This window comes from Pezoporus flaviventris, unplaced genomic scaffold, assembly GCF_033815535.1.
Source record: "Pezoporus flaviventris isolate CSIRO_AGI_PZ_B2104156 unplaced genomic scaffold, CSIRO_AGI_Pfla_v1 ptg000031l, whole genome shotgun sequence".
In the NCBI taxonomy this organism is placed as follows: domain Eukaryota; kingdom Metazoa; phylum Chordata; class Aves; order Psittaciformes; family Psittacidae; genus Pezoporus; species Pezoporus flaviventris.
The window spans coordinates 34,771,609-34,788,216 of NW_026892579.1; the positions used below are offsets into that span (position 1 = coordinate 34,771,609).

The window sequence follows — 16,608 nt, forward strand, 5'->3', positions numbered from 1 at the left end:
ATAGAAATAGATTGACAGGGATGTATTTGGCTTTTGAAAAGTGTGTTGAACAAATAAGATCTGCAGCACTAGAAGAAATAATTGAGCTGAGTACTAACTTAAGATAGCTTTATTCTCTTGTTTATGCAGCTAGAATTCTTAGACACTTAATCAGTGTTGCCTATAATCATACACAAGGACATATGAGACACTGGAGCTTTTCAGTAATACTTAGATGAATGTTGATTTCATCATTACCTCGTATATTCAACTTTCACATAAAATAGCTTGTTACCACTTTTTGAATTGATTGTCTTGTAATCTTTAAACTGCCACCTGCCTATTGTCAGATTCTGCTCTGCAAGTGTTCTGTTTCTTGGTTTTCTTGATCAGGGCTTTTTCCCTGCTTCAGTCTCGCTTTGTATTTTGCTTTGTTTTTTCATTACTTTTCTAAGGGAATGTAGATGTTTTAATGGTTCATAGGTAAAAATTCCTCCTCAGATGATGAGTGAGAACAAGAAGAAGAAGGATTTTTACTTTTTAATCTGTCTTTTTTTCTGTCTGATAATGTCTGCCACTTCTGATGTAATGAAACTGAGGCTGGGTTATTATGATGCTAACTCCTGTCTCCAATAAAATAGATCATAATACAGCCTTTCTAGGTGTCAAAAAAATCCCTTGAAGTTAGTGTACATGTGGGAGGTGCCAAGGGAAGTAAATTTGAGTTCTCTTGTTTGACTTTTTTGCGTGGTGGTGTTTTTTGGGGTTTGGTTTTGGTTTTTTTGTTTTTTTTTTAATTGTTTGGGGGTTTTTCTTTTTTTGTTTGTTTTTTTTTTTTTTGTTTGTGTTTTTTTAAAGGATTTCCCATCTCAGCTTTAGGCTTTGTAAAATGGGTATATCTTTATTGACCTCAATTTCCTTCTGATGTCTTTGTTTTTCATCAAGCTGAAGAAGACAATGATGAGGAAGTACTGAGGATTTTTTTCAAGTTGTTTACTTCTTCTTATGCTGTAGTCCTCTGAGCATCAAGCCCCCTCCACAAGTTTGACCACGTTAATTTAATTGATAACTTGCAGTTATTCCAATGGAAATATTAACAGAAACCAGAATGGTTTAAAACTGTGTTTTAAATAAACAAGCAAAAAAAAATGCTTGTAAGGTATGAAAAGCAAAAGAAAACAGTTACCTGTTTGTTTGGGTTTTTTTTCTTTGTGGTTTGGCTTTTGTTGTTTTCGTTTATATAGGTATATTTAATGATGTATGGCATAGTTTAAAATAGGAAAAAAAACCCAACTTTTTATTAGTTTTTAGGTCATCTTACACCTGTCTCAGGTCTTAAGAAAAAAATCGAATTCCTGCTGTTCATACACATGAGGCACTGATAAGGCCTGGTATTGAGTGGAAGAGAATGTTAGTTTTATACTGAAGATGCAATCTACACTGAAATAAATACATAGCCATCAAAAGTGTAAGAAGCACAAATGTGTTTATGGAAATAAACTACTAACCTTTAGAGTGAAAGAAAGTTTAAGACAGTGTGGTAAAATGCTATTGTATGGGAAAGACTTACCTGAGCCTGTAGAGGAGGTAAATGAGACAGCTTTGAGAAATAAAGAATTGTCAAGATAACCTGTCACAGGTGTTTGAACTTGAGTACAGTAGATTTTAATAAAATGGAAAGTTAATTTGAATTGCAAAAAAGTATTTAAAAACATAATAAATAAAATCCAATGTAGGCAGCTTTTCGAAAGTACAGAGGGCTTAACAAAAAGGTAACTTAAGTTGGCAATATTTGTAGAAGTGTTTGAGACATTTAATACAAGATGAGTGTATGGATCATCAGTCGTTTGTATGCTGTCATTACTCCTCTTTCCGTTCTCCCTCCTTTCTAATCATACTTATGTTTGAACAGGAAGGCTGAAATGTAGCTTGTCAAATATTAAGTAAACCCTTCTTTCAAGAAATATTGCAATGTGCTTAGTTGAAAAGGGTTGGGAATCCATCCCACCAAACCCATGGGCAGCACTGAATGACTGTATCTAGTTTCACTGAAAATATAATTATCTTAGTACATTGGAAGGGATGAACTGTAAGGCAGGCAGTCAGCTACTCCTTTCCTCTTGCATTCTCTTCAGTTTGCGTGCTCCACAGGGGAGAGAGCTGGGGGTTGCTGCTGTAGGAGGTGGTTCCAGACCCGAAGCCGTAGGCAAACATTAGCTCCCTAGGGATGTGCCTACTGAAACTTTGTACTCATCTGAGCTCCTGAGAAGCCTGGTGGTCATGAGGACTAGCTACAGATGATCATACAGTGGTGGGATGAAACAGAAATCATTTTGCTCATCCATGTGATAACTGGTGGAAGTCATCACAGGCCAAGGAGCCAAAGGCTATGGGTAGAAAAAGAAATTTTCAGTCAAAAGTAAGTCTTGCAGACCTAGCTTTATTTATCTAATCAAGTGTACTGAGTCACCAAGTCATAAAAAGGAATGCCTAGGAAAGACTCCCATAACTCCTGACTGCATTTACTTCATAGTCCTTTCCATTATTTGAGAAGAGGGAGCAACCTCTTATCTGGAGGTTTCTCTTTTTATCTAGACTTTCTCTTTTTAATGAAGTGAAACAGTTCTAGTAATATGAAGTGTCAGAAGGGAGGCTGGAGTGAGCTGACTTGAGTGACAACATGCTACCAGACATAAACGGCACATGTATATCCTAAGAATTTGGAACAGTCTGCTGTAATATGGCTAGGCTATTATTATTATTAATTATTATTATTATTATTAAAACATTATCATAAGTCTGCGAATGCAGTGGAAACATGCTATTTCTTGAACATCAAAGGATAGCAGATTTTTCCTGTTTAAAAATAACTGAATAAAGTAGCAGAAATTAAGGTCAGTCAAAAAAAAAAAACAAAAAAAACACATGAGTACTGTTGCCTCCACTAGTATGTAGTGACCACAGTGTGTCAAAGAGAGTATAGCAATAAAGTAAGTGAGCATAATGTACTACTTCCCCATGGTGTTCTCCAACAGTTCGCTGCTTGTGGACTTTCAGAGCCAGAGAAAAACATGGATCTATTTAATTACCTGATTATTTTTTTTTTTTTTTGCATTAATTTGTTGTTTGAATCTATGTAATTGTGCCCTTTAGGATGGAACTGTGTGCTTTGAAGTTTTACCTGGTGTACAGGTAAATTTACTGTTTAAAGTAGAATAGCAGATATCTTCAAAATTCTAAAGCTGAAGAAACTCTGCAGATGAAAATACCTTTTCAGTATTCTGTTACAGGTACTGGTGCCAATAAAATATGTAACAGTAGCAACTAATGTAACATGAGATTACTGAATGTCTTATGGACATTATTTAGAAAGAGATGAAGAATCCTTGGAAGGAGTATATTTTCTTAAGCCAAAAAGTGGTTTGAGTGACTTTCCTTATTCCAGTAAAGTTCAGGTAATGAGGGGATGGATATTTGCAGATGAGAGAAATTTTTCTATTAGTTAAATTACTAATATTGTGCACTAGAGGTATTAAAACAAGCTAAAGGAATTAGACTGTAAAAGTAAACTATATTTATTAGCTCTCCATAAAGGGATTTCCATAATTTTGTGAGAGGGAAGTTCCTACCTGCAATAGTGAATTTGTACAGAAATAATTCATCAGCTATCCCAATCACCCAGCAAAGCAGCACAACATTTCCATTACTATGTGATGGTTATCATGTTGAGTAAAACAAATGACCATCAGTGACTGTCCATTCTTTGCTAGGTTGTTTATTATTACCATAATTTTTTCTCTCTACCCAATGTGACATACCTAGTATTGAGGGAGAGAATCCTGCCAAAGGCTAAGGTCAAGCAACAGGAATTATGCAGTACACCAAGGAAAAGGATTGTACTTTGTGATTTCACAGAAGATTACTTGAGCTAAAAGGTTCTGACTTTGTGGAAAGCACTGTATTGTGTGTTGATTTGAGACTGGAAAACAATCCTGTAAAAGTCAACCTGTGAGCAGAGGATGATTGCACACCATATAACAGCTCGTGTTCTTTAAATTACTCTGATGTACCTACTGTGACAGACTAACTATAGCTTGATGTTCAAGAATTTGGATATCATCAGACCAAAAATGTATATACACTGGGCAACGGAGTGTGTTTGGGATTAACAGATTTCTTACAGCATTCATGGTGATGAAGGACTATTAATGCCTTCACATTGATCAACTGGAAAAGTACCTATTTTTCAGTACCACAGGTCAGGAGGACCCTCAGTGTGTGTATGTTCTGCTATTAGTCATTGATACCACCTTTGCTACACTTAAATTTATGAAGGTCTTTTGGAGGAGACAAAACTCTCTTGCCTGTGATTTGCATGTGCATTGTCTTTAAAGACACTTGTCTTGCAAATCAATGAGGGAGAAAGTAATACTGGATCCATATTGTGTAAAGAATAAAGAAGGGTTGTATGTGTGCACTGGGGATTGTCATGGTTTTCAGGTTGTAGTCTCAGTAATAAAATGTAATTAAAATGAGGAATAGCTAGAAGATGGTCATGTTCTAGCTTATGTAGTAAGTACAAATATACTTTAATACAAACCTCTTAAAGGAGATAACATACCTTTTTAGAGCCTTACTGTTGTCCATGCTACATCTTATGTAACACCACACAGTAAGTGCCTACTAAGAATAATGACTTTTGTAGAAGGTGTTACATCGAACTCATCTTTCACTTTTCTGTAAAGACCTCTTTTGTGGAGTGAACTCTTCCATGTGGAGAGGTGATAGCTGGGTGTTCCCAGGGGATAATATTGTGGGAAACATCGCAGTTGTGGTCAGGCTAGGCTGACTTGACAGTCGTTTGGGGGAGGTGGCAAGATGTTCTAGCGGAGTTCTGGACTTGAGTAATATATTTGCTCCAGGAGTCCTGCCCTGTGGGAACACAGCAGTGGGTTACCAAGGATTTGAGTTGCAGAGAAGTGCTTCATGGGAAAGAAGAGATCTAAGTATACCATTGTGAAACTCTAATGAGTGCGTACACTAGGGCTGCCCCTCTCCAGACACAGCCAGTTCCAGCTGCATCCAACCCTTCCACTGCAGGGCACATCTGAGCCCAACCCTGCAGCAGAGGTGATGGTGCCTCTGGAAAAACGTGTGTGAGAAAGGAGAGAACACTCCAAGAGAGGATGGAACAAGAAGGACTGACAAGTAGCAGCAGGAACAGAGGCAAAGGAGGTGCTCTGTGATTGATCAAATGTTCCTGAAGGACTGCAGCCCACGGAGAACCCCCACTGGCGAACCGCCACTGGCACGGGGGAAGAGTAGAAAGGAAGAATCAGCAAAGAGAAGCTGTTACATGCATACTGTAAACAGCTTCCAAGGCCACCTTGCCCTGCCTCACTGCAGGGACTGAGTGTAACCTGAGGTGATAGCTGGGAGGAGAGAAGTTGGGAGTAAACATGAGGTGGAGAGGAAAGGTGTTTTTCTGAAGTGTTTTAATGTTTGTGTTTTTAATTTTTGCTTCTGTTTCCCAATGGCTGAGTCAGTAAATAAATATTTTGAGTAATTGGCACTAAATTAAATCAATTTTTCTGTTTTGCGTACAGCAGTAGTTGGTAAGAGATCTCCTCTGTCTTTGACATATGAGCTCTCTCATTCCTGTTCTTCCCATGCTTTCTGTACCTTACCCTCATCCTGTGTAAGGGGAGTTTGGCTGCTAGCCAGGGTCACCCCACCTTAGAAACTTGGAAGCAATTCAGTCTCTGCCCAGGGTGTAATCAGGCTTACCAGAAAGCAAAGGACCAAGATTATACGAACAAGTCTGGCCAGCTCTGCATTTGAGGTGTGCCTAAGCCTGCTTTGTGTTCTGGAGATCTGAAAACCATGCTAGTGTAATCTGCCACTGTCCTGGGTTCAGCAGTAGCTGTCATTTTTCTCCTTCTTAGTAGCTGGTGCAGTGCTGTGATTTTGACTTTCAGCCTGGGAACAGCGCTGATAACACCAATATTTTTAGTTGCTGCTCAGTAATGTTTACTCTGACCCAAGGACTTTCTGAGTCTCTGACAGGGAGGAGGGGAAGCCGGGAGGAAGTAGAGACAGGACACCTGACCCAAACTAGTCAAAGAGGTATTCCATACCACAGCACGTCATGCCTGGTATATAAAATGGGGGCAGTTACCTAGAATGGTTAGATCACTGCTGGGGTTGGGCTGGGTATCAGTCGGCGGGTGGTGAGTGGTTGTATTCTCTTCCCTTGTTATTTCCCTTATCATTATTATTATTGGTGATAGCAGCAGTGATTTCTGTTATACCTTAGTTACTGGACTGTTCTTATCTCAGCCTGTGGGAGTTACATTCTTTAGTTCTCTTCCCCATCCCTCTGGGAGCTGGGGGAGGAAGTGGGGGGAGTGAGAGAGAGGCTGCGTGGTTCCGGTTTACCAGCTGAGCTTAAACCACAACAACCAGCATTGAGCTGCAGGTAGGGGAAAGTTTAAGGATGCTGAAAACTAGCCTTAAAATAAAATATCCTGCATCTACCTGAGATAATGACAGATTGGGTGGTTGACAGTCTTACGTGGCTGGAAGCTTTACCCTCAGCTCCTTCTTAAAAGTCCCAATACTTGATTGCAGTAGGATAGCATGGGATAACATAGGTAGGCAATTTACTGATATACTGACAGGTGCAACCTTGGTAACAGTATAGTTTAGATGCATTTCTTTACTCTGTGCACAAGGTTGATTTACATGCAAAGGATCTCTTAGTGTGGGGAATATCATGGAGAAGAACATGTATAGGAGACAATTCAAAATATTTATTCTGTATTCTTAGTTTGCCTTTAAGAGTAATGCTTGTTGTCTTTATAGTTTTGTAAATAACCTTTAGATGCTTTTTTTTCTTCCATAAAATAAAACTTCAAAAATGGGATTCATGACTTTTTAACTATTGGAAATGAGAGTATTCTTGAATATCTCCAGTATCTGATTACTTTCATTAATCAAAGAAAAACTTTTTATGTCACATTTTTATAAGCTTAAGCATTTGCTTTGCAGCAATGTTTATGATTTTATACCCAAGCAATCTCAGCCTAAGGAGACTGTGGCTCCAGGCCAAGAAAAGTCTATATTTAATAGTTCGAGATTGGGAGATTTGATACACTGAGATTATACAGTTGTGTGTATATTTTTTTTATGATATGATAGCAGTTTGGTTTTACATACTTGCACAGGATTAGCAAAGACTAGTGCTTGATTTATGGTTTGCAGACTACTTGAAGATGCAGATGGAGTGAATAAATATGGCTTTTGGAGACTCCTGTTTAAACTTGAAATTGCTTTGATTCATCATTCATTTACATAGTAAAAGTTGTTACTGTTCTTTGTAAGATTAGGTTTTACAGATATTTCCCCAAATTCTGTCGTGTATAACTGTTTTGTCCTGGGAAGCTGTTATCCCAATATATCTACTCCTTTTAAAATTAAGGGATTTGAGTTAGGCAGGACTGCTGCAAATTGAGTTTAAAGTTCTCATGGCAATCTTTGCTTTACAAAATTTAAATTCAAATTGGGGAAAAAAACCAGAAAAATTAAAATTGTTTAGAAAGAAGTAACTCAAGAAGTATTTTTACATCCCTGTAATTTAAAACTGTTGCCAATTAGCACTTCATCATTAATGAACCAGGATGGGGGGGCGGAAATCAATGCAAGTACTGCCAGTTCAGTGACTTGGCATCATCTTCATAGAAAGGGATCTGTTGAAGAATTATGCCACATTAATTTTTAGTGGATCTTTTTCCAAATCATGTAATTGCTCTTCATCTTTCTGTATTATTTATTTCTTTTCCTTTCTTATCCTTTAAAATAAGCATCATCAATATCAGTTTGAAATTTTCTGGCTTGTTCAAGGAAAAGCAGTAACTTCCTAATGTATTCTCAAAACAAAATAATTACATCCTGATGATGAAAACAGCTGTGATGTAGCTTTTCAAAAGTACCTTGAATGTTCTGAAATGTAGTTCATCATAGATATCTAAAATGATCAGTCATATTGAACTCTTTGAAGTGTGCTCACTGAGAAATGACAGTGTATAGTTAAATTATGTATTTGCATGCAATGTGTAATAGTTCAATTACACCTCAGAAACAGATGCCTAACAAGAAATTTCTATCAGACTGTCCTGGGTTGGGCTGGACTTCATTTTAAAGGTTTAGTTACTAGTTTGATCATAGTAGCTTCGTAATACATTCAGATCATCTGGGATATTCAAGCAAGCTTGTGGTGTAAGGAAGTTAATTTGTGTCCACCTGCCAAAGATACTATCTTAACCAGTTCTGGCTATGTGTTTTAAAGGAGCAGATGTCTGATAAGGAGATGCCTCTGATAAGAAAGAAAGAAGGGTCATTGTAGTAGGGGATTCCCTTCTGAGAGGAACAGAGGGCCTGATATGCAGAGTTGACCCTCATCATAGGGAAGTGTGTAGTCTGCCTGGAGCCCGGATCAGGGATATCACTAGGGTGCTCCCCAACCTGGTGCACCCAACAGACTACTACCCGCTGCTGGTTTTCCAGACAGGTGAGGGGGAAGCTGCTTCCCGCAGTCTGAGGGGGATGAAGAAAGACTACAGGGCCTTGGGGCGGATGGTGAAAGAGTCTGGGGCTCAAGTGGTCTTCTCCTCCCTCCTTCCATCTTCCACTGATGATGTGGGAAGGAATGGGAAGATTCACTTCATAAACGATTGGCTTCGAGACTGGTGCTACAGGCAGGGCTTTGGATTTTTTGATAATGGCTGGTTTTATAGGGCACCAGTCTGGACAATGACAAGTGGAAAAGGTTTGTCTCACAGAGGCAAAAGGATGCTGGGGCACGAATTAGCAGGGCTCATTTGGAGAGCTTTAAACTAGATTTGAAGGGGGATGGGGTTGTAGCTGGGCTTGCCCCAGTGGGACAGCACTCCAGAATTGATGAGGACTGGGAGGCCTCCTATAATCCTAGGGTGAAATCGGTGTGCTCAGCTCGCTCCCTGGAATGTCTGTACACCAATGCGCGCAGCATGGGAAATAAGCAGGAGGAGTTGGAAACCTTTGTTAAGTCAGGAGACTATGATCTGGTGGCAATTACAGAGACGTGGTGGGACAGCTCACATGACTGGAATATAGTCATGGAGGGCTATGTCCTTTTCAGGAAGGACAGTCCAGCCAGGAAGGGTGGTGGGGCTGCTCTTTATGTACGGGAGCGACTACAATGCACCGAGTTCTGTCCAGGGACAGATGATGAGCGAGTTGAGAGTCTGTGGGTGAGAATTAAGGGGCAGGCTGGCAGGGGCGATACTGTTGTGGGTGTCTGTTACAGACCACCAGATCAGGGTGAGGAAGTTGACGAGGCCTTCTACAGGCAGCTGAGAGCGGCCTCACAGTCACAGGCCGTGGTCGTCGTGGGGGATTTTAACTTCCCTGATGTTTGCTGGAAGGACCGCTCAGCAACCCAGCCACAGTCCAGGAGGTTCCTCCAGTGTATGGGTGATAACTTCCTCCTGCAAATGGTGGATGAGCCGACCAGGAGAGGAGCGCTGCTGGATCTCATCCTCACTAACAAGGAGGGTCTGGTCAAAGCAGTAAGGGTTGAGGGCTGCCTTGGTTGCAGCGACCATGAGATGGTGGAGTTCAGGATCTTGTGTGGTAGGACTAGTAGAATAGCAAGTAGAATTGCAACCCTGGACTTTAGCAGGGCAAACTTTGGCCTTTTCAAGCAATTGCTAGGGGAAATCCCATGGGCAAGGCTGCTCGAAGGTAAAGGGGCCCAAGATAGTTGGTTGACATTCAAGGACTGGTTTTTCTGTGCTCAAGATCGGAGCATCCCGACGCATAGGAAGTCAAGGAAGAGGGCCAGGAGACCTGCGTGGCTAAATAGGGAATTGCTGGGTATGCTCAAGTGGAAGAGGAGAGTTTACAGGTCATGGAAGGAGGGGTGGCCACTTGGGAGGAATATGAGGCTGCTGCTAGAGGATGTCGGAAGGCAGCTAGGATGACTAAGGCCTCCTTAGAATTAAACCTGGTAAGAAGGGTCAAGGACAGCAAAAAGAGCTTTTTCAAATACATGGCAGATAAAACTAACACCAGAGGCAATGTAGGCCCACTGATGAACGGGATGGGTGCCCTGGTGACAGAAGATACAGAGATGGCAGAGTTACTGAATGCCTTCTTTGTCTCTGTCTACTCTGCTGTGGGCAGTCCTGAAGAGCCCTGTACCCCTGAGACCTTAGATGAAGTCAGGTCAACAGAGCGGTTTGCCTTAGTCGATGAGGAATGGGTTAGAGACCAGTTGAGCAATCTGGACATCCATAAATCCATGGGTCCAGACGGGATGCACCCGCGGGTGCTGAGGGAACTGGCGGAAGTCATTGCTAGACCACTCTCCATCATCTTTACCAAGCCTTGGGAAACGGGAGAGGTGCCTGAGGACTGGAGGAAAGCAAATGTCACTCCAGTCTTCACAAAGGGCAAGAAGGAGGACTCGGGTAACTATAGACCAGTCAGCCTCACCTCCATCCCTGGGAAAATGATGGAGCACCTTATCCTTGGTACCATCTTAAGGCATATCAAGGATAAGAGGGTTATGAGGGGCAGTCAACATGGCTTCACCAGGGGGAAATCATGCTTGACCAATCTCATAGCCTTTTATGAGGAAATAACACGGTGGGTGGATGATGGCAGAGCGCTGGATGTGGTCTACCTTGACTTCAGCAAAGCATTTGACACAGTCTCCCACAGCATCCTCACAGCTAAATTGAGGAAGTGTGGTCTGGATGATCAGGTAGTGAGGTGGACTGTGAACTGGCTGAAGGAGAGAAGCCAGAGAGTTGTAGTCTATGGGGTGGAGTCTAGTTGGAGGCCTGTAACTAGTGGAGTGCCTCAAGGGTCAGTACTGGGACCGGTATTATTTAATATATTCATCAATGATTTAGATGAGGGAATTGAGTGTACTATCAGCAAGTTTGCTGATGACACTAAACTGGGAGGAGTGGCTAACACGCCAGAAGGCTGTGCTGCCATCCAGCGAGACCTGGACAGGCTGGAGAGTTGGGCAGGGAATAACTTGATGAAATATAACAAGGGAAAGTGTAGAGTCCTGCATCTGGGCAGGAACAACCCCAGGTTCTGGTATAGGTTGGGGAACGACCTGTTAGAGAGCAGTGTAGGGGAGAGGGACCTGGGGGTCCTAGTGGACGACAGGATGACCATGAGCCAGCACTGTGCCCTTGTGGCTAAGAAGGCCAATGGCATCCTGGGGTGTATTAGAAGGGGGGTGGTTAGTAGGTCGAGAGAGGTCCTCCTTCCCCTCTACTCTGCCCTGGTGAGACCGCATCTGGAATATTGTGTCCAGTTCTGGGCCCCTCAGTTCAAGAAGGACAGGGACCTGCTGGAGAGAGTCCAGCGCAGGGCAACAAAGATGATTAAGGGAGTGGAGCATCTCCCTTATGAGGAAAGACTGAGGGAGCTGGAGGATATAGTTTGGAGGAGACTGAGGGGTGACCTTATTAGTGTATATAAATATATAAAGGGGGAGTGTCACAAGGATGGAGCCGGGCTCTACTCAGGATAGGACAAGGGGTAATGGGTACAAACTGGAACACAAGAGGTTCCGCTTAAACTTGAGAAGAAACTTCTCCTCAGTGAGGGTGACAGAACACTGGAACAGGCTGCCCAGGGAGGTTGTGGAGTCTCCTTCCCTGGAGACATTCAAAACCCGCCTGGACACATTCCTGTGTAACATTATCTAGGTGTTCCTGCTCCGGCAGGGGGATTGGACTAGATGATCTTTTGAGGTCCCTTCCAATCTCTAGCATACTGTGATACTGTGATGCCCCCTATGAAGGGAAGGCTAGTTCTGTGTCTGTGTTGGCTTATGGAGCAAAACCAACCAACAACAAAAAAAGCCACCACACTGAACTGTCTGAAATTGCTATGCAGCATCTGGAGGCACCCTTACATCCTGGCCTTCTGGAAAGCTTTTTGTTTTCCTGTGGTTGAGATATACTGCTGAGAAAAAAAAAATACAATATGCTATTTGGACTGGTTTTGTGTAACTGGAGCAGAGGTGCGTCTGTTATTCCAACAGAGTTAGTTCTTGTCTGGTGAGCAAATAAAAAGTTGAATGCATTTTTAAATACCTTTTAGAGGGGGAAGAAGTCCCACAAAAATGGTCTACTGCCATCATCACAGATGATTTTCTATACAGTGGAGTAATTAGAAAACTGGTGCTTGACACACTTCCACTTCCCTCACACACATACAGACACAGAAAGAAACAGAGAAAAGATGAAGAGATGCTTGGGCAGCCAAGGGGAAACAAGCATAGGCTATGTTTAAAAGGTCTGCAAATGGACAACCCACAGTTCTGTGATTCTTTTCCTATTTCTTCTATGGCTTTATAATCAGCTTGAATCTCCCCATCCATCTTTTATAAAGCAATTTGTAAAGAAGCAGTGTTTGCTCATGCTGGATGGGGAAAAATGTGTAGAATGTCTCTTAAAATATCACTGTAAATGGAAGTTTCTTCTGAAATTGGAGTAGAAAACTTGTCTGACACAAGGAGAAAAAAATGTTTCTGATGGGAAGAGCTAATCTGTGTAGTATTTAACTGTAGCTGTTACAGATTTTGGTGCAGTTTTGTTTGTCATAGGATAATTTCAGTGTTCTAAACCTGACTTTCTCTCACTTTCTTTTTATCTGTAAGGATTTTTGAGACCACATATTATCATTGCTGTAGTTGGGAAAACATTTGAGAAAATCTATACTGAAATCAGTAGCCAGACGCTTTGTGTTTTCTGTTTTGTAGGTAGTGACAATACAGTTGTGCCTCCAAAGAGAATGTACACAGTGAATCTTCCTCCAGAGGGTTACATTGCAGATACTCCAGATGCTGCTAGAATTTCAGCTTCTGAAACCTCAGAGAGTAGTGCTGACTCAACAGGTAAGTGTGTATGGTTGTTACTATGATGAATTTTTCTCAAGTGAAACTTTTTAACAACTCTTATCAAGTAGACCCAGATTGCAACAATTACTTATTTAAACTGTTGCTGCCAGTGGGTGTCACTCTTTTGCAAAATGAGGATGTACATCCCTATGGGTTGGTTTCCATTGACCAGATTCCTCACTTGGTTATAGCCATACAGTGTCACTCAGCTTACTGAAGCTACATAAAGTTTGACTGAGGACAAAGTCCCATACAGCGTCACTCAGCTTACTGAAGCTACATAAAGTTTAACTGAGGACAAAGTCTTCAGCTCCTCCCGCTGAAGTGCCCCATGTATAGCCATATTATGCCTGCTTACAGCCGTATTACTTTTAAGAGTAAATGTTAGATATAGTTGTTCTAATTAGTCTTACATCTGATGTTCTGAGGAATTGGGCAAAGTCTTAACAACAACCTTCCAAATTTACCTCTCCAATTAGAACAGGCATTTGCCTGATTGGAGTTGATGAGGGGAGGTTCCAGACCTTTAGCATTGACAAGTTTTCTGATGAGAAACTGTGACCAGGTAACTTCAAAACCAGTGTTTACTGTTGTCAAAAGATACAAGAGAAGCAGTGCAGGATCTGTAAAGAAGTGGGCTCTAAGTTGGCATCAGTTAGAAACATGGCTTTCTGAATGATGTTGCCAGAATTAAATGAATTCTGTCGGTCTTAGAAGGAAGTCCTAAGCTTAGATAAGACAAGTTAATTTTGTTTTTTCAATTGTGATGCTGCTGTGGATGTATGTTTGTCCAAAATCATTGTCATTTGTTGCTAGGGCAGTCAGTCTACAGCCAACAAAATATCCAGGCGAGCTTGCTGAAGTAAAACACTTGATATGTAGTGTTCATTGAACGACTATATCTACTTCAACCTGGACACTGCCTAACTCTAAGGAAAATCAGAGATGCAACCTGCAGATACAGAAAGGCAAATGCTCCTTGCATTTGAAAGCAGTACCCACAAGGGTGAATTACTGGCTTGGAAATTGGGTCTGCACTCTATTCTGATCTCCATTCTGAACCTGAGTACAAGCAGAACTATCAAAGTAGCCTAAGAGACTGAAACAAAGTACAACATGACTGGTGGCACATCAAGAATGTTCTTTCTTGGGGTGAAATGGTCTAAAGATGGTTTTTGGGTTGAGTGAGAAGTTGACTTTATCAAAACAACGTAACAGTGAGTCTTGATACTGTTGGGGTTATGGATAGGAATCTGTTCTAAAGCACAGCTTCCGGGTTGTACTTTTCTCTTTACATTAGATAGGATTCATATTCAGAATCCAGAGTCTGTTTCAATATTGTCCTTAAATTTTTTGAATTACATAGTTCTCTTTGGACAGTTTGTTGGGTTTCTGTTTCCCAGCACAGAAATCAGTTCCAGCTGCTTATTCTGATAATGAAGCGCCCTTTCTCTCCATGCCATATAATCTTTGTTTATTCTTTGATGTGATCTCCTTTCAAATATTAGAGGGATATTCTCCTTCTTCTGTATTATGCTAATAAAACTAAATGAAGTCTCATCATGCTTTGTAGTTAAATAGACCTGTAACATTCACTTTTGTACAGGGGTAACTTTAGTGACTTCTAAAGCATTAGAACACAAGCCTCTGAACACTGCTGCAAAGGAGGTATATCCTTATTAAGGTTTCAGTCCAGAAGTTCTGTGAGAAATTTACACAGCTGCTGTTGAAAATCTATGAATAAATCCATATGTGGTGCATATTATATGTTGATATATTGCACAGCAGAAAAGTAGACTAGAATTCAGGATTGTGTTATATTGTCCCTTTTTAAGGTCATATAAATATTTGGGTTTACAATGGATAGATTATTGAACAGTGACGAGACTTGCTCATTTTGTAGAGTTAGTATTTTCCTCTAGTATTTCAAAACAAACTTACTCAACTATGATAGCAGTAAGTACTGTTCTGGTGTTGCTTGGTGACAGTATTGACTGTTGGATGGTGATCTCTCTTAGCTGATCCTAGTCTCAGTGTTCAGGAAGAATAGGTTTTGGACTTCAGCCACTTTAACCGTTAACAAATGCATCTAGAATTTTGGGAGAATTGTGTTTGGATTGGTTTGTTCCTTGACTTTGCAATATATCACAGAATCCAGAAAAATGAAGTTCTAAGTGATCTCTGGAGGTTTTTAATTTGTTTTCTTTACAAGGTAGGTTTGACTGTAAATGTCATTTTTGCCAGGTATTTTTCCTAATTTGATCTTAAAAACCCCACATACATAGATTTTTTTTTTATATGCCCTTTTCCATTTGCTCTAGTGTTTCACTACCCTTTAATGCTAGATCTTTCTTCCTGCAGCTTAAGGCCCTTATTATTTATTCTGCCTAAATATGGATTAAAGAATTAAAGATCTGTGCTAATCCTGCAAGGCTGAGGGACATGGTTAACTTGTGTTTATGTCTCAAATACATAAAATCTATTGCAGGACAAAGGCTGTGATTTCAGATGGTGCTCATAAAATACTAAAGGAACAGTTCAGGCAACCACACTGTGGATTGCTTATTTTGTACATCACCTAGATTTAGTTGTATATCCCGTGGATCTTTTTTTGAAAGGATAAAAGAAAGCCCCAATGGGAGCTTTTGACAGTGAAGAAAAAAGAGGGAGTCTGCATGTATGAGCATTCTATGTATTCTGTTTCATTTAGAAGTGCCACAGGTGTTCCCAAAGAAGCAGCTCCATAAGGCGGAAATGCAGATCTAGTGCTGCATTGTTTTACTCCTACTACTGTCTACGTGACATATTTTGAAGGTTAAGAGGCTATCTTCTGCTGTGTTTCATAAAAATGGAGCATGTCGTATATATGGGTAACAAGAGGCTCTCTTGTTAGACTTTTCTAGTCATTGGACCTAGAAATAGGGCAAATAAATTCTGTAGAAATTCAGACAAATGAAAACCTGATTCAGAAAATAATTTCATTGTTATCAGACTTGTCTAATAAAAATAATCTGATCACATTTTGGGATTAACATGTTTCAGGTGTAACTTTTTTTATGTATCAGTGGGATTTGTTAAGCCTTTTCAATAAATCAGGAAAAGAAAATCCATGTCTATCTGAATTAGTATGACAAGATTATCAAGGAGAATAGATATGCCATTGCTGATAGTACATTTTGTTAAATTAATCTGAGGAAGAATTAAATATTCTGTCACTAGACTATGAATTGAAACATCAACTGGTTTTGAGTTATTTAGAAGTTGAAGTTAATTACAAGTATAACTTAAAATAAGTCCTTGTCAGCTCTAAAATATGTCTGGGCTTCTCCATTATTACTTTTCTTTAAACTAATTGATACATCATGGTTGATATTGTCAGGATGCAGCTAATTTTGTCCCAACCATCTTCTGAACAAGAGAGAAAAAAAAAGGCAAAGCCGGTCTCTGTGAACATTTCAGTTCAGTGTGTCTTTCTCCATCTGTCTCTGCATGGTTTTTTTAGCACTTCAAATAATTTTTCAAGTACTTTTAAATACTTTTTTTCTGTTGCATCAAATAAATTGTGACTAATTATGGTGTTAACATTACGCAGCCCCCTTGCGACACATGGGTAAATGACTAATGGCATTGGGGCTTCAAGTCTTGTGAAGGGTCTTGGC

The 16,608-nt window shown here is 40.4% G+C and overlaps 1 protein-coding gene across 6 annotated transcripts in view; it reads left to right on the top strand.

Annotated features, from left to right (window-relative positions):
- The window catches only part of ERICH1 (glutamate rich 1), an 87,134-nt gene that overhangs the window by 24,988 nt on the left and 45,538 nt on the right, over window positions 1–16,608 (top strand). For 5 of the 6 annotated variants that reach the window (XR_009744609.1, XR_009744611.1, XR_009744608.1 and 2 more), the window contains exon 3: window positions 12,812–12,946. Coding sequence is in view for 2 of the 6 variants with exons in the window: in XM_061460708.1 (XP_061316692.1) it covers window positions 12,812–12,946 (135 nt within the window). In the remaining 4 variants the exon portion in view is untranslated. The remainder of the gene's footprint in view (window positions 1–12,811; window positions 12,947–16,608) is intronic. The other variant, XM_061460709.1, reaches the window with a different exon arrangement.